The sequence below is a fragment of the Indicator indicator genome, chromosome 13 (assembly GCF_027791375.1).
Source record: "Indicator indicator isolate 239-I01 chromosome 13, UM_Iind_1.1, whole genome shotgun sequence".
In the NCBI taxonomy this organism is placed as follows: domain Eukaryota; kingdom Metazoa; phylum Chordata; class Aves; order Piciformes; family Indicatoridae; genus Indicator; species Indicator indicator.
In genome coordinates, this window is record NC_072022.1 from 25,438,927 (window position 1) to 25,464,782 (window position 25,856).

Below are 25,856 nucleotides of genomic sequence, written 5' to 3' on the forward strand. Positions count from 1 at the left end.
AGTGAAGAGATTCACTAAAACATCATTAGATTGTCAAAAAGGGCCTCAATTTTATATTCTTCAAATTAGATTCTCAAGGGTTAAAAGGTCAACATAGACCTAAGTTACTTTTCTAGCTACTGTCCTAAGTTTAGGAAATAAGGTTGACTGTTCCTTTCCTATAGAAACCCTCTGTCCAGCTGGGCTGAGGGGTGGATGTTTTAGAGCTCCTATATACCTTGAAGAAATCAGGCAACATCATTCAAGACACAGGACATGTTACAGTATGGCCTTAAGAGTTCCTGATGCTCATAGAATCCATATAGAATTGAGACTGCAGAAATACCCTGAAAGCAAAAAAAGCATCAACCCAATTCATCCTTTTTCAGTGCTAAAATCCTGGAACTCCGAGGCAGCCCAAAGCACACGTGCTTCATTAGTTGAGTAGGGTTCTTTTTTTCAGTCTTTAGCAGTGAAAGTACTCAGAACACCTCATTTTCCCCTTGGACTTCCATAAATCTCCTTAGGATAACTCTTTTCTGTATGTTAATTCCTAAGGAAAATGAACACAGGATGGTTTTATGTATGTCAGCATGACAGACAAAACTGCATGTTTTCTTCTCTCTTTCCTGAAGAACTGGGATGATACCAGCATTCTCAGTAACAGCAGTGAAGCTGGGAAGCCAAGGCAGCTGTAAGAGGGAATTTGCCTCTTCAGATCTCTGTTCACAGTGCTTTGCTTGTATTTAAATAGACACCTGCATTTCATTATCAGCCTGACACAGTGAACATTTCAGTTAGTGTCTCCTGGAAAGTAGAAAAAGAAGCTGAAATACTTGGCAGTGCAGCTTCATATGTGTTCACCGAACTCACTGCCACTTCAGTCTCCACCTGCACAGGTACAATTCATCCTCTAAACCCTCCTATGTTTTACAGTACAACTTAATCTAAGCCTTTTGTGTGCACTTTGTCTCCATAAACTGGATACTGCCCTTATCCATGCAGAAAGGAGGAGCGAGTCAGGCCATGCTATCGAAGTGATTATAACTCGTATTATTAGAATGCCAAATCACCTAAGCACACGTTAAAGCCTTTCGGAAGTCCGCGGTGCAAAGACCCGGGCAGAGCAGCAGAATTCGGCGGTTGGAGCAGAGGGCACCGAGGGGACTCGGTCTGCTCTCCTACCGCGCACACCTCCCCCGACGCCATCGGAGATGCCAGCGCCTCCCCGGCCCCCAGGAGCTCCCCACCTCCGCCCGGTGCCTGCTCTTCCCGTCGAGCTGAGGTAGGCGGCGGCTGAGGAGAGCTCTGAGAAGACCTCCCACGCGGCGTTCCCGCCCAGCTGACCCTTTCTCACGGCGGAACCCACCTGCTGCGGCCGCCGCCACTGCGTGCTCCTCCTCGGTGTGCGCTGTGGGGACCTGCCCCGGCCTCCCGCGCCGCGGTCACCTCAGGCGGCGGCCATCTCCGTCGCACGGGGACACGGGCGGGGTGGGGAAGAGCCGGGATCGACTCCCTGCACGGGTTGGGTCGAGCGGGCCTTGCCCAGCCGTGCCCGGCCCTGCCCGCACCTCACCGAGCTAAGCCGGTCCGGTCGCTCGGCGCCAACCAGTTTCCCGCCGCCCTCGGGGCGCCTCAGCGCCCAACCTTGTCCGGGTCCTTCCTCCGCCACCGGGCGGGGAACGGCGGTGAGAGGCTCAATGCGACGGGAAAATAACCGCTTTGAGAAAAAGGGTTAAGTACGTTGCGTTTAATCCCTCGCTCCATACGCGCCTGCCGTGATCGAGGGTAGTGAGCCGAGGTGAGCGCCGGTCGTTACCTGAGCGGCGAGGGCACAGCCGAGCTGCCCTCCCGGGGCCGCCGAAATCGCTACCTACGTGGCAGGTAAACATCTGATGTTCTAAATCTGAGACATGTGCGTGGAAAACAGGCAGCAGGACGACGGCAGGCTGCTTGACTGTGGGTGACAGCCTAAGCCCTCAATGCCTGATGGCAGCGGCGTGTGGCAGCGACCCACAGGCCGTGGCATTTATGGAGCCCTTTGTATGCACACACGGTGTTTACACACCCACGCTGGCTTTAAGGCGCAACCCTGTTGGCAAACAGGCATCGGGTTCACCCACGCAGAGTTAGAGTGTGCAGAGGTACTGTGATCCTCTCGCAGAGTTGTCTCAATGTACCCAGCAAACTTTGGAGAAACTAATTTCTGCTTCTTTTCTGGTCTCACGTGTCAAAAAGCAGTCAGCATGGATATCTTGTCCCTTGCCACAGAGCCCTGTGTGGGATTATCTTGGGGCACAATGACACCTGAAGTGCCCTGGATTTGTGGTCTTCCACATGCACATTACCCTTCCCATGCCAGATGTAGCATGCCTCTGAATATGTGACAAATCACCTGTTTGCTGCATACCTCCACTTTTATCATTGTTTAAGCCATCAAATAATCTGAATAGTGCAGAAGTCAGCCAGTGGTGTATTTGCAGCACAGTTCACATTTTTTTTAGCATCACCTTGTGTTTTCATGGAATGTTTCTAGTAAGAACAAACTGTAGGAGCCTCGAGCTCCTACATCCTTTACTGGATCCAGGCTACAGGGTACTTTCAGGGATCATAACTGTAGCCTTTTCTGTTTGGTTTCTGTTTTATATGTTGGAGATTAATGATGGTTACCACCTGTAAAGCATACTTTAATCCATATCTAAAGCATCAACCGTGTTTACTGAGTTCTGTTAGCGCTCTCTCTACTTTAACTTGTGCTGCAACTGTTTGCATAGTGCTAACTCCAAACTAATTCCACTCTCAGAAGCCTTTTATCATAAAACAATTCTAGGAGTGATCATTATTTTCACATTAGGCATGGCAAAACGAATGCCTGCTGTGTCAGCCAGTAAGTAATGGACTCTTTGTGGACACAGTCAGGAAATGTGGCTTTTCTTTTCCTGCACCTGTTGCTGTATTACAAATAAAATCATCCAATGTTTTATTAAATAAAATGAGAAGCCTTAATGAAATTGTACCAGCCATTACCAGGAAGTCTATGGAAAACATTCAGCAGCTGCCCAGGCTCAGCTCACTTACACTGACAGGATTGTTTTGTACTTCTCCTTATGTTCTAAGTGAGAAAGCCAGAGCCCCTCTTTAAAGCCATCATCCTGCGTCCTGTCACAACATGCCCTGCTTTTAGTAACAAATCATGCTCAAGTTACATACCTGTGACTCGTGCACATGATTGTTAGAAGTCAGGGCCCTGACTAAGTATTTTGCAAGCACCACCTTACCTACCCTTCCAACACACTGGTAAAGCAAGTAAAAGCTTCTGTATCATTCAGAGAGCTTAAGGATCAGGGCACAAGCGCTAGATGGATGAAAAGGGTTTATTCTCTAAACTGTGCTGACTTGTACTGAATCCACCAGCAGATCCAAGAGGGATGCTGACAGGGACTTCTAACTGCTGCCAGTAAACCAACTGCAGCTGGAAGAGGATATTCTCTGTTGGCAACTGCAGCTGGACGGTTTGAGTATTAGTTTGCAGTCACTGTGACTCTATTAGAAAAGAATTAAATTCTCAGAGGAGCTGGAGAGCAACCTGCAGGGCTCTTAGAGCCACAGAGAGCAATGCAGGTGCTTGCAGGAAGGAAAACAAAGGGCTAAGCCAGGCAGGTGCATTTTCCACACTGAACGTTTGCACAAGGCAGCTGCTTCTGTCCACCTTTTTCCTGCTCCTAACAAAAGGAAAGCAAGTCCTGGTTAATATATTTTGTGAGCTGGCTGTGGAACTGAGACATTCTCCATTTTTAGCTGCCCTTCATGCTCTGGGAACTCCATCTGGTATTGATTTCAAACAGAAACAGGACTAAATGAGCAAGATGTAGACATAACTATAACCAAAAACCAGAAAGGCAGGAAAATCTGCTATGATACATAGCAGGTGAAAGTAAATGCTCCCCATGAGCAGCTATTTTTATATATATACACACACAAGGTACTTTGCTATTAGAATATTGCTTATCATCACAGATACAAGCATCCACACCAGAGCTGTAGCATCTGCTACAGATGAAGAAATATGTTTGTCAAAGAATATTTTAAAATTATTTTCTAATGACTAAAGATCTGCCTTTGTTTAAGAACACTGGAACAGCACAAGTGAGCTGAGGTTGTTTCCATACCAGACCAGAGCATACTTGGGTAAAACATCTCTGCTAAATACTGATCTGCAGTAAATATCCTTCTATGTTTTACAAGCAATTATTTAATTCCAAAAATAAAGTTAGGAATAATTACATTTTCTTGCAAAGAAAAATAATCAGAAAATTCTATTTGGTATGTAAGACACTGGGGGGAAGGTGAGCATGACCACTATGAAATTGTATTGCAGGAAGGACATTTTAATAACTAGTCATTGAAATGACTTTCATCTACACAGATGTAGGCGTGTACTCGTTCCCATAAAGTCACCCTAGACTCTGAAAATCAGCACTCTGAAATATCTGATACAAAAGGGTCTGGATAAAACATGGCCCAGTACCTTCTCTCTTTGGACTAAAAGCACCTGTTAGATACCCTAAGTCCATTCTGGCACATTGTAATCTCTGCTCTCGTCTCATTCCACAATAATTCTGACATGTTTGGGAAATACTTACAGCAAATGCCAAGCTACAGGAATGAGTAATGGGGTCCTCTCCTTAACCAGCTCCAGCAAGATCTTTTTCTTCACACTGCTTCGTCTGAAGATGCAAAGCTATTCACTGTAGATCAAGTGAGAGTTACGGCCAATTCAATTGCTGGAGCTGTGCAAGCCTGTTACTCTGTTAAGGTGAGAGAGATCCAGACACTTATCCCTAGGCTTATTGCACATACCCACTTTGCAAGAAGCAGATGGCAAGATTACTGAATTATTTATTATTTGATAGTTTCAATTTTACTTTCTCAGGAAGGCCTTTCAGATTTCACTCTTAGGAAGAACAATAACTGAAAGCCACTGCAGTAATTCCTTCAGAAACTGGCAGTGGTTCAGCTGCCTGCTGTGAACCACTGCTGGACCTGTTGCCAGTGTTCTGTGCTCTGCTGTGTTCAGTGCTCTGCTGTGTTCAGTGTATAGCTGTGCTCTCCAAAGTGCTCATTTGCAACTGTTTTCTGAAGGCACCCATGCAAAGTGTCTGACAGCCATTTCAGCTCCCATGGGAATCACCAGGAATTGTAACAAACTGTGCAGGTGTCTTCAGTAGAGAGATTTTTACAACAGTGTGGTAAAAAGAGTTATCAAGCAAGCTGTAGTATAAGCTCCTCAAGTCAGACATAAGATGAATGACCAACAACAAGCTGAAAACTCTCTCAAAGAAAGAACAGCAGCTCTGTTGTCAGCACTCAGACACAAAGATGTAAAGTACAAGCACCAAGGAAAACAGCCTCTGCAGGAGCAAAGCGTAAGGAGTGGCTTAAACCAGCTGCCTCAGTAAGTGGAAAGGCAGCTTTTGACCAACATGCCATGTACTGCACTAAAGGCAGCAACAGGGCTTTGTTAGGTTTGCTAGCTACATGAATCAGTGAAAGCAAGCAAGTGTCCAGGAGTCAACCCATTGAAGTAATGGGTCCTTTAATTTTTGGCTGGATGAATGTGATCCAACTGATCTGTTGCCATATGGAGTAAATACTCAGGAGATTTAAGCAGCAAATACACCATAGCCATGGAATATCATCGCACCCATTATTTGCATCATCTGAAAAATTAGCATCTTCATCCAAAATGCAAATGCTGGAAGGGAAGGAAAGTGATTCAGGCTAGGGGAAAAAAGTTCTCTACGTCGGTTATTAAAACATCACCTCACCCTTACCTTCTCTGAGCAGGTTCAGGAGACCATCGAATCTACAATTCCTGTTAAGAGTCACCTAGAGGAACGACACCAAGTCTTAATGTCTGCAGTGCTTAGTCAACCACAACACACAGGAACACCCTCTGAAGAGCCAGCAGAAAAGGATGCGCAAGAGAAACTGCACAAAGCACTCCAAGGTATTTATAAACAAGTTATTAATGGTCACTTCAGTATTAGCTTCGAGTTACTGATATTTCTCAACAGATGAATGCTCACCTGCCCCTTCAGTTTAAAAAGTATTCCAGTTCCAGAAGATAGAAAGTTTTAACATTAAGGCATACATACAGCTATGTTGTTTGCTTTCATTTAATAAAGATCAATTTACTCATACTCAAATACATGGAATGTTGGCACAAAACTAAAGCTCTTGTGGAACAGCTACCGATCACACACAAATATTCTGTGAGGTCCTCTTGACTTGCATTTCTCCGATAGATACACCACAAAATGGCTTTAATAATACAAACTGAATGCTGGATCAAATCTCTAAATAATAAGTAGCAGTTAAAAGTAAATGGTTTGCTTTATTTGTAACTTATGTACAGAATACACTTTGTTGTTGTTGTTTTGTTTTTAATTATGATGGAGCAGGAGAAAGAAAACAGCCATCATTTCCAAACCATGCTGCTCCCTTCCCCCTGCTGGAGATGACATCTCTCTGAACCAGATGTACAAAACCAGTTTGGATTTCCTCGGTTGCTGGCACACGGTCTGGAGAAACAAGAGAACACCGCAGCCAAATTTAGCACTACCAGCTTCTATTTTCAGCAAAATACCTCTGCTAAAACTAGTTTTCTTAGGAAAGTTTCCACAATCTTTTGAAAGCAAAAATCAAGAAAAATATCAAGAAAGCTGTGGGCTAAGAAGAAGGGCTTTACCTAACTAGCCATCAAATGAGTTGAACTAGAAATAATCTGAGATTTGGTCATTCAACTTTTACTTGTTTTACAGAAGCTAAGTTTGAGAAGCTAAACTAATTGACCAGTTATGCAAGTACCAGAAAATTATGGTTTTCAGTGTGTTTGAGGACGATCTGGGCAACCTACCAATCAATAGAAAACTTGTCAGATTGAGAAAACGTCTGTCAATGGATATTAATGATTAACATAGTACCAAGTAATCAAGTTAATGGTTAAAAAAAACCGAAGGAGCTGGATATAAAACCGTTGGGTAACATGTATACTTCAGCAAACAAAGATGCTACTGTATGGTCTATGTTTTGGTGATCAGCCAACAAAGAAAATCCAACCATTTGCACATACTTAGTCCCAAAACCACAGTGAGTTACAATTTTTCATGTGAAGGCCTGCTTTCGGTATTTTCCTCCTCTTCCTCTTCACAATCTTCTTCATCTGTTTGCTGTTCTAGTTCCTCTTTTGTGATCATTTCAAAGTCGTTTCCGTTTCCACTACTGTGCTGGGACCTGTCGTCTTCGCGCCTGTCACTGTCAGTGTCTGAATGTCGCTCCCCTCCCGAGCCATCTGTTCCCGAGTTCCTCGTTGCTTCTGTTTTCCCATCCTCTTCTTCCTTCTTCTCACTGTCTGATTTCTCCTCGCTGTCATATTTTTGCTGCTTTTTGGATTCTGTTTTTTCCTCTTTCTTTGAGTCTGCTTTTGGTCCTTTGTATTCGTGTGTGTACAGAGGCCTGAAGGAGTCAATGAATCCTACATCTGCTGTCAGGTTTGGCAGGAACCAGAAGTGGTGCCTTCCTCCAGTGATGAGCCAGATGATAAGAAAGAGGATGCATCGAGCTGTACAAAAAAGGGAAATGTTGTTTTTCATTGTAAATATCCACACTGTACAACTATGGTATCAGAGTAAGAAGTAGTCTTTGAAAGGTAAGAGCAAGTAGTAGTCTGACTGTCAAAGGCCTACTCTTATTCCAGATTCTTTGTGAATTTCTGGCCTTTTTTCTTTGGTGTACTTTGTAAAGATTTGCCTTAGAAACTAACTGGCAGTTCTTAGTTAATAGGTGAGACACTGGCACAGGGTGCTCAGAGAGGTGGTAGATGCCCCATCCCTTGAAAATTCCCATGTCAGGTTGAACAGGGTTCTGAGCAACCTGATCTAGTTGAAGATGTCACTGCTCACTGCAGAGATGTTGGACTAGATGACCTTCAAAGTCCCCTCCAACCCTAACCATTCTATGATTCTATGTCCACTACTCACACCCACCTCAAGCTAGGGACAGGGGTGACCCTGGGCAGGGGGGGTGGAATCTCTCATTCTGCAATACCATTGTGGAATAGTTTCTTGTTACCATTTCTCCGCTACCCATTAACCATGTATCTTATCTATGATTTAGGCGTTCATCCACTCTACTACGGACAAGCAAGCCAAAGAAAGCTTTAATATCCTGGTTATGCCATTCTCACCACTGTGTCTGTTCTTATGAACTGTTCTTGGGTTTGCTTTGCCTTTTTTGTTTTCCCATTTCCCCCCCCCCCCCTTCTTTAAACAGGCAATAAAGAAATTTGCACTCCCCAGGAAACAAACAGGTGGCAGAGGCCGGGGATTGCTTTCTGTGGCACAACTCTGCCACCCAGCGGCCAGGAGGGAAATACCTACCCGGAATCAGTCTGGATGACCGTGAGACCATCGGGTATCTCGGCCCCCGTGCAACAAGGGAGGGTTTTTATTATAGAACTCTTTTAGATCTCACCTGCTGCTGAAGTGAAGATGAGCAATACTTACCAACGGCAAGAAGAAGAATACTGGCGACAAAACAGCCTGCGCCTACGCTGAGGTAATAAACACCAACTCGCATTTCTGCTGGCCAGAGCGGGAACAGCGTTGCAGCTATAACAGCAATCACTGAGGAGAGAAGCATCAGAAATGGGATCAATTTTTCCTGCTCCCTGTATAAAGGCTCTTAGCTTAGTATTTATTCAAGGTATTGGCTCATCATATCATGAGCTACTGATAGTATTTTAAGCCCTGACTGACACCTTGTCCAGTCCCACTGTTCCTGTTTCCATACTGGGTAGCAACTCTTAAGACACTGCACTTAGAGGTGCTCTCTGCTCTGTCAACTAAGGAGGGCACGAGCAAGGAAGATAAGCAGGGAGCTGCCTGTAACCAGAAGGGCAGGGAGCTGTGTGGAGATTGTGGTGGCTCCAAGGACTGGTCAGAGGCCTGAAGGTGGCTCCAAGGGATCACACAGGTTCTCAGGGAAACATGGCTCTCTCAAGATGAGGGAGCTGGAAGGTACAGGTCAGGGTGTTGTCCAGCAGTGCAGTGATCTATTAGCTCAGTGATGTCAGTTAATATCAATACTAATTTAGACTGTAATAATAAAATTGGCTGATTTGGTTTATCCTACACAAGTTCTAGGGTCAGGAAGGTGTCATTCATAGTTTAAAATAATGCTTTTAACATCTGTCGTATTTGTTATAACCAGTATTTGCCTATTGGGTAACTTGCTTGTTAGATTAAAGCAATGGAAAGAAACAGCTTGCAAACTGGTGCAAGTTCAGACCTTTGCTAGAGCTTGTTTCAGGTTTGGTTTTGTTTCGTTTTACCATGTGTAGCTCTCCTCCACTCAGAGATCAAAATTAACATGGTGCAACTGGCATCAAATCATGCTGAAACTGAAGAGCTTTGTCCAGGTGAGACACAAACCACCCCAAGGACACATAGGCCTGCTGATGCTAGGCCTCCATTTCCCACGTGCTCACTAATACCTCCTCTCACTTACCAAGCACAAGTCCCATGGCAAAGGTTTTAAGGTGAACAGGGTCATAGATCCACACATACACCTACAACAGAAAAGTCTGGTTTACACTTGGAAAACAAGCTCTTTGATCAACAATTCCATTTATTCCCTCACCCACAAGCTTACTGCCACACTGCAGCCCTGGTGCTGAACAAAGGGCCCTGCAGTCAGTATCAGTGCAGGGGAGCAGGGCAAGGAGCTGTGTATCACAGGAAGCACTTGGAACAGGTTTCTGCCAGTGAAAGAGGTGCCAAAGGAGACAGCCAAGCAGGGGCTGTGCCCACACTGCTGCTCTAGCTCTGTGCTGATGATAATCTGAGTCTTGTGGCAAGAGACCCGGACACAGTGCTGCTGAGGGCAGGACATGATGCAGAACTGGGCAGAACAGTGGTTGTGCTGAGGCTTCCAGCTGGGAAGAACAGTGGAAATCTTAGATTGGATGCCACTAAGAATTATTTCCTGAAAGAAGTTGTACCCAGAGTAACTTACACGGGACATAAAATCCCGGGGAAAACAATCAAAACAGTAAAACCAGTGGGGAAATGACAGATTCAGAAGTACCACTGAATCAAGGTTGGTTTTTATCTTTTTTATTCTGTAATGTTGTTCAACAGGAAGCAAAAAAAAAAACAAAACTTCTGTAGAAAAAAATAGAAAGTTTCTCAGGTCTACCAAGCGGAAATAAAAAAAAAAACAAAACTACTTGCAGCTTGGAAGAGATTGCCCTAAGAGAAGAAAAAACCTGACTGTGTGGAACAAAGGAACCAGCTGAAATCCTTTGTTCACTTCAGTCTTGTGTGATGGCCTCAGACAGGCTTAATTGTACACGCTGTTCCACTGAGCTGTTACCTGAATGTCTACAGTTGCAACACTCAGTACCAAACGTTGGTGTGAGAAGTGGGGAGCCATTTGAATCACGTTTGTTCAGCCTTAGTAAAAAAAAAAAAACAACTTCCTGAAACGCAGGATGTTCTGAACTAGAAAAGCAAGAGGGTTTTTTCCTTCCCAAATGGAATCTTAGCTATGAACTGTGAAAAGCTGTTGATGACTAGAAGCCAGCATCTCTCACAGCAGATCACAGAATGTCAGGGTTTGGAAGGGACCTCTAGAGATCACCTAGTCCAAACTCACTGCTAAAGCAGGGTCACCTAGGGTAGGCCACACAGGAATACATTCAGGTGGGTTTTGAAAGTCTCCAGAGAAGGAGACTTGATAACCTCTCTGGGCAGCCTGTTCCAATGCTCCATCACCCTCACAGTAAAGAAGTTTCTCCACAACTTCCTCTGTTCCAGCTTATAGCCATTGTTCCTTGTCCTGTCACTGGGCACCACCGAAAAGAGACTGGCACCTTCATCTTGATATGCTGACATAAACTACCAGGAGGACACCTTGGAGGCAGGTGTAGTTTTTCAGTGTGATGGATCAAGGATTTAATATCCTACCTCTCATGGGCTGACTATATGCAGGTGTAGCTCTGCTGCCAGTCAGCTGTCATGTGAGCTCAAACCACTTGAGGTTTGTGACTAGGGAGTAAGATGGTGCACAACATTCAGTGTTTGTAAGGCCAAAGTAAGGAAAAGAAAAAAAAAAAAGGAAAACAGTTCCAATGTACATACAGAAAGATTGGCTCTGTATTAGCTACTATTTCAAAAAAAGCTCTTGGGAGTTGCAGTTCTTAAAAGATGTTAGCTCATGAATAAACAAAATAGTAAAGGAAGTTGAGAAGTAAATACTGTCACACTGCAAAGACAACTGTGCCCTCATTCTGAACACTGCCTGCCACCCTGGTTACTCCGTGTATAGGCACAGGGAGGATCAGAGGTAGGTGCGATTCTGTAGGAGGTGGGATGCAATAGAGCTCCTCACTGAGAAGAGTGAAATACAGATACATAACAAGTACATTTTCCACACAAAGGCTTTACTAAGAGAGTTCCCTGCCTCATGAGTGTTCTCACCACAGGCACACAGCAATCTGAGGGGAGATTCCAGTACGGTGGTACAGCATCAACACCAAGCACAGTGTCATTTTGCTGAAGTAAAGACTGACTACTTATCACAAATCTTAAAAGCACACAGATGACTCTGTACAGTGCTGAGCTGCTACAGAACTCAATTCTTTGCCTTCCAGCAAAGCAAAGCAAAGCAAAGCAAAGCAAAGCACACAGAAGTACTGAAGACCATGGGTTCCATTGTAAAGCCAGGATGAGAACTCAGGAAAGCCTCAGTCTCACCTGCCTGCCACGTCAGGCAGCTCTGGATTGCAAACATTTCTGACTTCCCCTTGTGTGACTGAACATCAGGTTCTAAAGGATTGGTGTTTTGTTTGGAAATATTTCAGCATGACATCACCCACAGGGTAATTTCACTTGGAAGGGACCTTGGGAGACACCAGTCCATGCTCCTACCCAAAGCAGTGTCAGTTGTGAGGTCAGTTCATGTCACTGTGGGCTTTACCCAACCTGGTCTGGAAAGCCCCTGATCATAGGGGCTGCAGAATAGCTCTGGGCAGTCTGCCCCAACACCCCATTTACACCCCCAGGACAAATATCACAGCTCAAGGCCACTGACATGTAGACTACAGGCAATTTATATTTCTAAGTAAGACAGTGGTTGTACATTCATCTCCCTCTAACCTCCTTGTAGACATCTAAGTATCTGAGGTTTCAAGGTCAGCCACCACACTGTCACTGATTATTCTTTTCACATGTGAAGAAAGTGTACAGAAATACAGTGAATGAACTTGTCACCTGACAACAGCATGCTAAAAACACCCCTAATCTTACCTCGTTTCCATCCAAGAAAACTTGGTCTTCGTGTGGTTCAAGTTTAAATTTCCTCTTGGTTTCCTTTTTCTTGGGTGTTCCTGGGGTCTCATCCTTGGGGACAAACCCAAATTATAGGTATTAAGAAAAGAATAAAAGCTTTACATTTCTAGTATTTTCATCTATTGAGCTTGAAAACTTTCACAGCTTAAGATCACATTCATACTTTCTCCCCCCACCCCCAGTCAAGATGCTTTATTTCCTTTTGTTCTCATTTATTACCAACTGGGTACCTAAAAATAAAAGAAAATGGCAAGGAAAGAGACATTTTATTTTTAGTTGGTGTCTAAGGACTAGACTATGACTTCAGGATGACATTATGTCTTCAGATGTCTAGCAAAGCTCTGCTGATATTAACAGAAACGCTGCACAACGATCAAGAACAAGGTACCACACTTCTTCATCACTAACTGCATTAGAATTAGTTGGCAACTTGAGGCATACTTTACCTCACTGGCATCCTCCTCCAGCTCTTTTGGATCTTATACTTCCTCTTTCCTATCTCCTGTTTCCTTCTCATAGCTTATTTCTTTGCTTAAAATTAACATTTTAATTTTTGTCCTGTATTACTGTTCAAGTTACTACCTACTGGCTTATATAATTCACTAAAATATCCATTTAATAATTAATGTTTAGTTTAAAAATTAACATTACATTTAATAATGTAACTCTCAAGATGACAAGGAATTGGAGTAGTTTCTAACTTTCATAATCAGCATTTTAAAGTACCTCAGGAGGTAGGTGGCTTCTTATAGTGGCTTCTGTGTTTAGACTGCTTCCTTCTGCAATCCAGAGCTTGGTGCATGCAGACTGCATCTCTCACTAACCAGGCCATTATTCCACTTAGGAGTGCCTGAATGGGAATTGTCCTGCTTTTGGCTGGGACAGAGCTAATTTTCCTTCTTGGTAGCTAGGATAGTGCTGTTGTTTGGATTCAGTATGGGATTTGGTAGAAGAATGCTGATAATACACTGATGTTTTCAGTTGCTGCTAAGAAATCAAGGACTTCTCAGCTTCCCACATTCTGCTTGTGTGCAGGTGCCCCAGAAGCTGTGAGGGAGCATGGCCAGAGTGACAGACCCAAACTGGCCAACAGAATACTCCATATCATACAACATCATGCTTGGGATATAGATGACAGTTGGCTGGGAAGCTGGAATCTATCTTCCAGGACTGTGGTCTCAGGATTTTCCAGGATCACTAGCTCAGAACAGGCTAGACCTCAGTCAGAAGGTGGTGAGCAACTGCATTGTGCATCACTCATCTCTACATTTTATTATTACCATCACTATAAGGAACATTTTATTTCAATTATTAAATTGTTTTTCTCTCAACCTCCAAGTCTCCTTACCTCTTCTCTTACAATTTTCTCCCCACTCCCCAGGGAAGGGGAGGGTGAGTGAGTAGCCATGTGGCATTTGGTTGCTGGCTGGGTTTAAACCATGACAGAGTAACTTTTGAGCACTATCCTGCTTACTCTCACTGGATTCATGTCACTATGTAGAAAAAAAAAAAAACCCAAAACATAACACATCCCCTCATCAAATTTCTCCTGTTGATTCCTAACATTTAAATGTAGGAATTCTGTTCTGCTAGTAAAACAAACTGGGGGTAAAAATATGAAAAAGCACCCCAAAATTTGTAAAGACATTTTGAACTTTAAAGAATCAAAAGTCTGTGCAAAGCAGGCATGATGCAGTCTAGAAATGTCAGACAAAACCTGCCCACTAGTACAGAGCTACTAACAATGATCAAGTATCACATTCCAAACATTCCTATTACCAAACACTGCAAAACTGGTTTTGTTTCCTGTGTGCAGCTGCACTGCTTTCAGATGCTAGGTCCTGTGTGTGTGTCACTCTGTGCTAACAGACACGCGTACAAAGCATCGCTGCCCATGGCAGCTGGAGAGAACAAGGGTTTGATTAACTCAGAAGATGATGAGGTACACAAAGGACCAGCTGAAGCCTCTTTGCAAAATCAGGTATGTCACATTTTAGAACAACCAACCTTGTTTTAAAGCCAGTGTAATCTTACCAATCAGTTAATGGATTCTGTTACAGATCTGTCTCTTCTGCTCTTACCTTCTTACACTCCTCTTTTTCACCATCCTTTTTCTTTTCCTTTTCTTTCTCCTTCTTAGTCTTTTCATCTTTGCCACTTTCCTTCTTGTTCTTTTTCTCCTCTTCTTTCCCACTTTCTGCTTTTCCTTTTTCCTTTTCCTTCTTTGTATCCTTGTCAGGTTTCATTTTCATCACTTTCAATGCTCGATGAAAGAACTGTTTTTTCAAGAGTCTTAAAACGAAAAAAGTGAAATGATACATTGAAGTGTAGCTGTGACAGTATCATTTGCACTCAGTTATGCTATTAGATACCATTCTAGGTTATCTAATGTAATCATGAAGTGTGACTAGAAGACAAGTCATCATCACCTGCTCTATTTGCAACTAAATACACCAGACTCAATTATCCTGTGTATCAACTCTCGCTTTTTGGTTCATCTACTCAAAACTGGATAAACTCCTCTCCTTTGCTGTGGCAGTGTTTTGCACAGACAGAAATAAATACACAAGATGGAGAATGCAGGAAGCCACCAGGTTAATTTAATTATCTTTCCTATTATTGCAACTCCATCCAGTATTTAAAGTTCATGCAAATGTATTCCACAGCAAAAATAAGGAAGTGGACACATGGCTTATCAAGTTCCCTGGTAAGTGGTGCATGATGAATAAAATCACCTGTAGAAACTGTGGTACATATGCAAGTGTTTCATTCGTGTCAGCTATAGATGTACTTGCTCTGAGGTATGTCTATCACCAGCTGGGCACCAGGAATTAGTATTTGGTACTCTTAAGACTGTCACCAACAAGTAATGTCCTTGAAAGGCTCAGACAAATTAAAAACAGGGAGAGCAGTACAGAACACTGCCCCTCAGGCTGTCAAGCACATATTGACACCAAAAATGCTGATCCCACGCATCTAATTTGTCCTTGGTTTCTTTCCCCTCTTGCTGCAGCCCAAATCCTTATGCTGGACTGCTTGTTAAATTAGGAAAACACACTAGAGAGAAAAGTCTTTCCACCAGTTGAACTTATCTGCATGATGACTATCAAGCAGAATTGTTTCAAGGATATGAAAAACCTCCTTCAGACAACTGTTGACACGGATTCTCTCTCTAGCAACAGCAAATTACTTTTCTTCACAGCTGGAAGCTCAGGTACTGAGCAGTGCCTAGGACAGGTCTGACCTGCAGGACAGCTCACTTCTTTGCAGGAGCTTCCTCTGACAATACAAAAAAGATGAGACTGTGCAAGCCATACTGCTCAGAGCAGAGAGCCACAGCATCGACACAGCCAACAGCCAGGTCCTGACATAACTAATGAAATGCAGACTGTTTGCTGATTCCTGACTTGATAACCCTCTAAAGATCTGCTGAACAAAGCATTACTAATGTAGCTTATTTGTGAACAAAACCCTTCAAAGGAAAACTCTGTAATCGTAGATCAATATGTAAGTGTACCAGGAGACCTTATGTATTGCAGCAATGTTATGAATGCAGGTAATGACTTCTTCAAATATGCAACTGATCAATACAGCTGACACAGCATGAAGCAGCAAGTTCTGATACTTGTTTTTGTTTTATAGGGCAGGTACACAAGCAATAGACACATCCAGAGAGCTAAGCTACTCTGGCTTAAATTTTCAATACATGTAAGAGCCTAAACAGCCTCTTATATTGAAGGGGCCAGTTTGGTACTGTTGTTTCTCCATCCCTTCCAAAAGGCAAAGGAAATGGACAGTGCTAATGTGTAGAACTCCAAAAACAGCCTCAGTGGCCTTTGTGTGGTTAGCAATATAAAAGTGAGCAAGAGACACCAAACTGCAGACACGGTATGGTGCCCGATCAAGTACATGAAATGACACTGGGGATAAAAACCAGTGCCAGAGAACAGAGGGTGGAACCCATTTTCCTTGCACACTACACAGGCGTTCTTTGCACTGCCAGAGCTGAAGGACCAAACCTCCTCCGATGCTTTCATAACTGAAGAACAAACACACAGGTTCCTACCTCAAGTCCAAAGACTCTGAAAAGGAAAACTTATATTTCTGCTTACATTAAAATAATGCTTTTTTTCTAAACTTGCTTGAAGAAATCAGCAAAAGGATTAAAATTCAAACACAGAATCAGATGTGCCTCAGCCCTGGAACTGGCAGAAGAAGCTCACCTTGCTGGATGGCTATTTAGAAGATGCCAGTGACTAAATATTAGGGCTGGAGGTTTTTTTGTTGTTCTTATGGGGGGGTTGGTTTGGTTGGTTGGTTTGGTTTTTTTCATTTCTAAGTAGCTTTCACAGAGCTCTCCAAGTGCAGGCAGTTCCCTTAACACTGTGTGTATGCCCCAAACATGGTACAGTGAGAATATGCCATTTTTCCACACAAGGCACTTAAGAGTACACTCAGAAGCAGGGATGTACCATTGGAGAGGCATAAAACTGAACCTCCAAGTCCAACTTCTGCAGTGATGGAAGATTACAGCAACAGGCAGGAGAAATCTCAGAACTCCTGACTATCCTACTGACTTAAAACTACAGAATTAGTTCCTAAATAACCAAGGCATGTTGACAACTATGCTCATTAACAAAACTAATGCATTAGGCTAGACCATACCTGTTGCAGTAATCAACTACAGACTCCCGGGTTGTAAATAAAGCCTCTTCTCCTTTCTTTGCTTTTGCCCATTTAGAATCCAGAAGGCAATCTACAGCTTTTGAGGCTAGAGGGGGGGGGGAAAAATGCAAATAAAAATGCATTAAAATTAATGACACTTATTGGACCGTTTAGTCTACATTCCCTGAACCACACCAACCAGTTCTGGTGATGTTCTACATCATTTCAATCTTTAAGACTAGCTGCTATTCTGAAATACATTAATCTTAATAATATACACCTTTAAAGCACAAAGCAAAAAGTTTATTGTGTTTACTTCAGGTGGTAAGATGAATTTTATGGCTGGCTGATAAATTTTCAAAACCAAATGGTAAAATCAGTACTTACTAGATAAAGCACTAATAATAAACAGAAACCAGTCTCTGTGCCCCCTCCCTCCAAGTACAGAAGAAAGTTTCCTTTCCCACACAACAGTAACCCTACCAATAAAATAATCAACTCGGTGGCCCATCATGTTGGTGGATTTTGTTGGACAGTTGAAACGTAAATATTTAGCAACAGCCTTCTCCTCTTTCAACGGCTCACCGACCTCCTGCAACAAGAAAAGAGCAATGTTAATACAGTTTTAAAACACAGGGAAAATTCACTCAACAATCAGATATTGCAAAGCCCTCATTATTTTATGGCAATATATAAATAAAATGTAAAAGATGTGAAAATAGGTGAAGTCATTTTCCCCAAAAACATTCTGTCTACAAAAAGCAGGAATACTTAAGTTAGATGATCTCAGGTAACCACAAACTCCCTTACCAGCTCTTTTATAAAAAGGAGGAACTGTGAGGAAGTGTTGGGCACACAGAATGCTGCTTAGGGCAGAGAAGCTTGGTCAAAACAGCTGTGAAGTTAAGTGCAAAGGAAAAGAGTGAGGAATGAGTGTGTATGAAATGTCAGCAATGGCAGCATATAGGCAGGATACAGAACAGCTTGAGTTTCATGTAGAAGAGGAGAAAACCACGGTGAGAAAAAGTTGTAACATTTAGCTAGAAAATGTCAGTACCCCAGCACAATGACAAAATTGACTTCAACTTCAGAGTGCCATGGAGGAGATTGTTCCAATCTAGAGACTAGAAACATCAGCATGAAGCACTGCAGGATGAAAAATTGGGAAGTCTAGCCAGCTGTTTTAGGAAAACAGAGCCCTTAGCCTGCAGAACCACAAATTCTGTCTATTTACCAACTTGCAGAATTCAGAGATGTGTGAGACAGAGGGATGGAGGGGGGCATTTTCAGTTATGTAAAATTAACACCTAATATTCGTAAGCAGGAAAGGAAAACCTTTCTAATGTTCCTGCTTTGCAAAATTGTACCTGAAACAAGCATTTGGCACATTACACTGACTCAGGCAAAATTCCTCAAAATTGCTTCTTCTAATCAGCAAAATTTAATTCTCCAAATCTCCCTGTTACTGATCTGTGAGTAGCAGGAACTACCAGGACATCTTTTCAGACTGGCACTACCTTTCTGTACCTCTTCCCCTCAAGCTGGACAAAGAAATAGATTAAAGAAGCCACAAAAGAGATTGCTGGTTTACAGGAATACAGAGAATTCAAAGATTTCATTTCAAGACATGTTTCTAAAGGTCAGTCAACCTACACAACCTCCATTACTGCTTTTGAGATGTATAATCATCTCATCACAAAAAGCATGCTAAGTGGAAACACAAGGTCAAATAGATGTTGTTACACTGGAACAAAAACTTCAGTTGTTAATTTTCAACAGTTTGTGCAGCTCACTTTCAAAATCAACTGGTTAATGAATTATCCTTCTAGTGCAGAGTGTTGCTTTTCCTATCTGAGGACAATTTTAAAGAGAGTAATACAGATATAAGCTCTGCCCAAAAGATTCTGTAGTTTGTTAGTTCTGACATGACTGGAATTTTGTTAAAGTTTAAATTCTTCATCTGTATGCAGACATCTGCTCTCATATGCCCAAATGAAGCCAGATGATCCTGACAGTCCTCACACAAATGACATGAACTACTTCTCCATGTCCAATCCTTTTTTTCTTTTTAAATTTAAAAATCTGTATAAAATATCAGATAGCCCATGGAAAGTCCTCACTAACAGATAGTTGCATGTACACACACGATTTATAATGCTTGTTTCATGTCCCCTTATATGGTACAGTTGTACCAGCAACTGTAAATCACTCATGATGCTACCAAGTTCGGCACCAAACCAGCAACAAAATGAGTTAACAACACATTTAAAGTACCTGAGGGAGCATGTTCCATGCACATGCACACCACATGCCAAGATACCAGGCACTGATGACTGCAGGCAGCAACTGTACTTCAAACTGATGCCTTGCTGGTATTTCCTACCAGCAAATTAAACTTGAAACACAGGGCAAATGTTCTTCACAGCACAGACCATAAAACAGCCAGAGAAGCTATGGATATTCACATTGGAGTTAATTCCTCTGCTAGGTTGGTTTTTTTTTTCCTCCTAAAATATTTATGATTCTGCTAGGTCATGTGATGCACCACACAGGCAGAGGCTGGCACCAAGAGATTTCAGGGGTTTTGATTGCTCCTTACTATCTACTGCTTTGTCCTTTTCTGCGGCACAAAAAAAGCTTCCCTGTAGAAGAGGCTGGCATGGTTTAACTGAGAAAGTTTCCCCTGCCTTTTAATCCCCATTTTTCATCCTATTTTCACCCCTTTATTTGCAAAGCCTGGCTTCTCTTAAAATATTAAGCCAGATGACTGACAGAAAATAACATTACACTTCATCACAGGGTAAAATCAGCAAAAGCATTGGAAATTTCAGCATCCTAAGCACAACTTCTTAAAGATGCAGTTGCACTGATCTTTATGCTCAGCTTTAAAAAAAAAAAAAAAGCGCCCAAACTCAGCATTTTAAACCTCCTTATACAGTTAGAAAAATATTATTCAACTATAAAGCTTTAAAACAGATGACACAGCCTTAAAAAGCATATGAATATGTTCTGATATTTAAAATTTGCTTTTATAGAAAAGACAGAATGATGAAAGAAACATCTCAGGCAATGTATGTCTGGAATGTTGTAAAGTGTCTTCTCAACTAAAATGGTATAATTAATCTGTTTGCAATTAATTAAAAAAATAGGAGAGTGCCAAGCTTCCAAAAACTTCTGCTCTAGATTTTTCTAGATCTACTCTGATTTTATACATTGAGAAATGCAAGTGGTCACTAGACAGCATGTAAAATTTAGAGATTTATGATCCCCGAGAACTTACAAACTCTGGAAGAATACCATTAAAAATAAAAAACAACCAAATCTCTTATTTATCTACCAGGTGCAACCTACTCTGGGTGAACCTGCTTGGTTGAACTAGATGATCTCCAGAGGTCCCTTCCTATCCCCACCATGGTGGGATTCTGTGCTACAGATAGGAAAAGCAGTACTCAGACACCTAATTAGGAGAAACGTACTAACATTTAAAATTTTTAAGAGAACTCTCAAGCATTCCTATCAAAATCCTGCCCTATGTGAATTCATAAAACAACACTGAGATTTTCAAACCCAGGGACCTTCCAGACCCACTGAAGTGAAAACAAAATGCCAATCAAATCCACTTTTTACCACTATCTCCCAAACGTGAGTATAGCACAGTGCATTCTGAACTTCCTTCAGTGCACTGATGTAGCTCCCAGTTAATTAAACCCCCAGCTGGGCCTGCAGCAGCCAAGACGCCTGAACACATTAAAAACAAAAACATCTGAACCAAGCTGCTAAAACTAGTGTGTCCATCAGCTTCTTTCTCCCTTTCATCTCTACCAGAGTATGACTTATTCAGGTTCTCTTACTCCTTGGGACTACTCAATGAAAGTCAAAAGGCTAAAGCATATTTGTAGTTTTGAGAGGACAGGCAGGACCCAGGATAGGATGATTTCCTTCTACATCATCATAATGCAAAGAAGGTTTCTGGAAAATCAGAACAGAAGAAATAATGATGATTACTAACTAGGCAAGTTATCTCTTGTGCAGACAAACACATTACTGTGTTTCAGTATTTCTGTTCCTCTGTTTTAAAGGCATCATCAAAATTCTTTGATTTGAATGAAATCTGGTTTGTTTCTTTGCACGGACGTCTGAGAGCTCAGATTTTCAGAACACCTTCCCTCACAGAAGTCTTCTGAAGCCTAATAGAATTTTCAGATAAGGAAAAAAAAAGATATTTAAGCACATTTTTCATGTGCAGCCTGTTTTTCAAGCTGAGAGGCTATGTCAAAAATGACACTGTGTCTTGTTCCATTCATCACACCTCTCCTCATAAGGGCACTACAACTGCATTAGCGTTATCTTCTCTGAAGATGGCCTGACCCCATCAAAGCTTGGACTGAATCACAAGATTTCTTTTTCCTTTCCCTGCTGACTCTCAGGACCTTAGACTAGAAGATGTACTGTGGCAGGAGAGTGGGTAGTCCTCATCCATCCTGCTAAAACATTTATACTTTGCTTAAAATAAATCAAGGTGCAATAGGACAAAAAAGCAGCACGCAAACGAACATGTTTTGATAGCTCATTGAGCAGGCAGTGGGGGAACAAACCCATTAGGGTCTCAGGACTCACTCTTCAGACCCCATCTGTAATTTTTTTCAGTGACTAATAAACTTAAGTGTCCAGCTCTTTACATTGATGTCCGGTGCATGGACTGCTCAAACTCCCCTAAAAGAAACTATGGCAGAGCCATGCAGAGAAACCAGTTCTCCTGGATTACCCTGGCTATGTCCTAGCCAAAAGACATTAACTTTTCTTCACAGAAAAAGATTAACAGATTTTTTTGGTGTGCTATTAATATGTTTTCTTCCTGCTTTCTTTTCAGCCATCACAAATTTTATGGAGCTAAACCTGTAAAGACAGAGTTCTAAAACACACACCAAAGGAATGATGAGTAGTAATTTGAAGCCCAAATGTGCGAGGTTCAGGCTCTTCTATAACCCCATGCCCAAAGGTTTCCACTTTTCCCTTCCCACTTCTAAAAATGTGGCTCAGATTTCCAAGACAGACATTCTTGTTTTACTGACAAGTCAGGCTGCTACTTTTAAGTCTTAATTTTCTGTGGTTTTCCTCCTCTATCACCTAACATTGTTCACCTCTGAAGAAGTTACTTAAGCCATTCTTGGTTATCACTCCCCTCAGCTTTACTAGAATTTATAAGAAAACAAACAGACAAGCTGGACTAAAATCTGTGTTACTGAAAAAACATTGCATTGTCATTTCTGAAGAGCTTTTCCATACTTGTTCTTAAAAGCTGTAGCAGAGGAAGCAGCAATACAACTGTTGCACACTTTCCTTCCAGCAGAGCCCAAATCAAGAGAGAAGTGTAAGCTCCAACAGTTAACACTGATTTATAGACGTCCTTCATCACGAGAACCTCAAAGCTTGAATTCAGTGATTCAAGGGCAAAAAAAAAAGTTAACAAGGAAGGTAGCTGCCACTAATGGCACATTGATGCCATCAATTGCAGCAAGACACTTGCCCAAGAACTGTTTTCTCTGTTAATAAGAGCAGTGTTTATATATACATTAACATTTCCAGAGGACTCAGTGCTAAGGTGCTGTACAAGTGCTATTAACTGCAGTGCAAAGATAAACGAAACTTTACAAGGGCAGAAAAAAAAAAAACTGTGTTCAATGGAATCTGGCCTATGTAATTAAAACTTAATGTCTACTTAACAGTCAAATTGCAGACCTGCCAGCAGAGTGCCACGTGTTACCCAGCTGAATGCTTGTCCAAGTAACCAGCTCTCCAGATTTTGTGCTTAAGTGAGTATTTCAGGATACACAGGGAGCCATATTTTCTTTTCAAGAAATGAAATAGCTTTGCACAAGTTGCTGGAGAAAGAGGCATTCAAAGACATCTCCCATCTTTTGAGATGTACCTGTCTAAAGAAGTAATATTAAACTAACCTTTAGACAACACATGTTGGTTTTCCTTTAAGAAGTCCTTTCTATGCAGCAAGCATTCTTGAGTTGAGAAATGTGAATCATGTGGGGACCCACCAGCTGGAGCAATCTGCATCCTACAGCCCAGTCCCTTTTCACTACTGCACATCTGAAGTGATCTCCACCTAAATTACCACCAGGAACAATACTTTGAAACTTTTATCTTTGAAGGGTTTTTAATTTGAAGTTAAGATTTCTGCAACTTCCAGCTTGTTGCCAGAGGAAGAGTCTAAGCAATGCGATAGGGATTAGGAAAAGTGCCTTTTCATCACAGTAATTCTATAAAACACATCCTCTCTGTTATCACAGCTGATGGAAAACACAGCCAGCAGCTTCGCACAACTTCAAACTATTTTATGGGCAGTTTCTTCATGCCTCATCTCCTGTGTAGCTAGCTGATCTAACTACTGTTATTCCAATCAGGATGGCAGACATAAAATCCTATACAAATTATTCAGAACTCAGGCTCTGCACACATAGCATCTGTCATTGAACTCTATATCATCATCCTTTTCCACAGCTAAACACACCCTCTCCAAAGAGCCTCAGTCTTGTCAAGAAACAGCCCTACCTAATGACAATGGAGTAGTCAAGTGTCAGACTGGCATACAAGTATGCCAGTCTCTGTAATAAGACAGACCCTTAATAAAAAGATCTAAAAATCACCCTAAAAAAAGTACACACTTCTAAAGCACTCAACACACCTATGAATAAAAACCTCACAGTTCATTTTAGAAGAAGGAACTTAAAAGATTATCCTGGAAAGTGATGATACTGTACCTATGCCAATAAAGTGGGGGAAAAAAGCTTAAACACACCTCCCTCCCCCCAGCAACTGCCAAGAAAAACACATGTTGCTTTATTCACTGACCAATTAAGAACACCCTGTGGGCATTCAGCAGCATTCTTTGTTTGCTGTCCAGTCTTCCCATTGTTGTCGGCATATGCTGAGAAGCTACCAAGAGGCAATGCTCGTTTATCTGCATAGTTCCATCACAAACATAGGCCACTATCTTGCACCTTAAGTGTTAACTCCCAGCTATCGATTTAATTAGTAACAGTCTGGGAAATACTTTTACTGCTAACAGGCTGGAAATTAAGCATGTGCTTAAGTGCCTACCCGACCACAGCCTTGGGTATTCCACAAAACATTACATTTCATTTGGCTCTGATTGAACTGTTGTCATGCTTGGTAAGGGACAGTCTACAACGACTATGAATAATTCCATAATGTTTTAAGCATAATTCATTGAACAGTCTGTGATTGAGAAGGCTTGCTTAACATGATTTTGATTAAATACTCTTTCCATTTCTCTTCCCACACCCCAGTAATTTGGCTTATAGGAAAAAAAGGGACCATTAAAACAACAAAAGCAACAACAGCAAGTACAGGCACAGCTCCCTCCATCTTCTTGGGGGAAGAGAAAGTAGGCTGGGAAGGGAAAAGAGGAGAAAGGAGAGCAGGCAACTAATCAGAAAGATGACAGACGAAGTGTACATTGTTGAATGGCTCTATGATTTCTCCTGTGACTATTATCTTCATTTACAGCAGAGCAATAAATCCCAAACAAACACTCGTTAGGCTTAGCATTACTAATACCTAGCCGTAAACAGGCATTATAGTAACTGATGCTGTAACCATGCCCAAAACTCTCTGTAAAACTCAGAGAGTTATATATTGCGAAGTCCAGGCTCCCTGGTAAGAGAAAATACTTAAGCAGTCTTCACTTTGCCCTTAAGTGACACGACAGAACTAACACTACATTTTAACACGATCTTAAAGCTGATTAGGTCTATTTTTAGGCGTGGTTGTTTGTTTATGTTTTCTGGAAACAAATTTCCTTTCCTTACCACATCATTTCCTGGCTGGGGCACGTTTGCATTTAAGATGCTTATACCATCTGTCCCATGCCTTTTGCTTACGTATCACTGGAGCAGACACGCTGGAGGCTGCTAGGCTAAGGGGGCTGCTCGCCTCGGTGTTGTTTTACCACATTAAGCTATTGTTCGGCACTGGCAACGGGTGAGACCCTGACAATAACATGGCGATTAAAAACAGGCAACAGAGCGAAATCTCACCCTCTGCTCATGAGAAAGACGATGTAATTTTGCGGGTGCAGACCCCATGAAGACAGAATTGCCAGGCCCTCGGATGAACGGGAGGCCAGGACTAAGGGATGCCCCCCGGGGCGGCAGCCGTCGCTGGGCGCCGGGGAGACAGCGTCTGCATTACCCCCGAAACGCTCCTACCTGCGCTTCCCGGCCGCGCAGCGGGCTCCGGCTTTTCTCGGCATTTACTCGGATTTACGAATTTGCTAGAAAATTCTGAGGAAAACCTGTCGCACGGTGCCAGCCTGAGCTTCTACCCAGCTCCGCTGCGGCGCTCCCCGCGCGTCCCCGGCGCCTGAGGGGCTCCCGCTGCCCCGCCAGCAGCCCAGACGAGGCGGCTTCCCTCACCGCCGGCTCCCACGGTCTGCCCGGCCGCACGGCACCGCCTGCCGTCGCAACCACCTCGCAACGGCAGGGCGTCGGGGAGGCCGCAGAACCGGTGAGGAAGCCCCTCTGAGAAGCGGCCGGGCCCCCCGGCACAGCCCGCCCGGAGAAAGCAGGCTGCTGTGAGGGCGGAAGATGGGGGAGCTGCCGGCTGGGGAGGGGGCGCGGGCCGGGCAGAGAGGGAGAGGCTCGGCTACCTGGATCCGCTTCCTGTGCCTCCGCCGCTCCGCCATGTTGTCCCCGTCTGCTCTGCCGGTGACGTGAGGCGCGGCGTTCGGGGGGGCGGGGAGGGAGGGGGGACGAAGGAGGGGGA

At 42.8% G+C, this 25,856-nt stretch overlaps 1 protein-coding gene across 1 annotated transcript; it reads right to left on the bottom strand.

Moving 5' to 3' along the window:
* Positions 1–6,023: 6,023 nt before the first annotated feature.
* SEC62 (SEC62 homolog, preprotein translocation factor) lies at positions 6,024–25,776 on the bottom strand. Its single transcript, XM_054385967.1, has 8 exons — positions 25,741–25,776; positions 17,541–17,649; positions 17,058–17,163; positions 14,474–14,684; positions 12,351–12,443; positions 9,550–9,610; positions 8,547–8,666; positions 6,024–7,603 (listed from the first exon to the last, which is right to left on the bottom strand). Exons 1-8 carry the CDS (start codon positions 25,774–25,776, stop codon positions 7,137–7,139), a joined length of 1,203 nt encoding a protein of 400 aa, XP_054241942.1. The 3' UTR covers positions 6,024–7,136.
* Between the last annotated feature and the right edge of the window lie 80 nt (positions 25,777–25,856).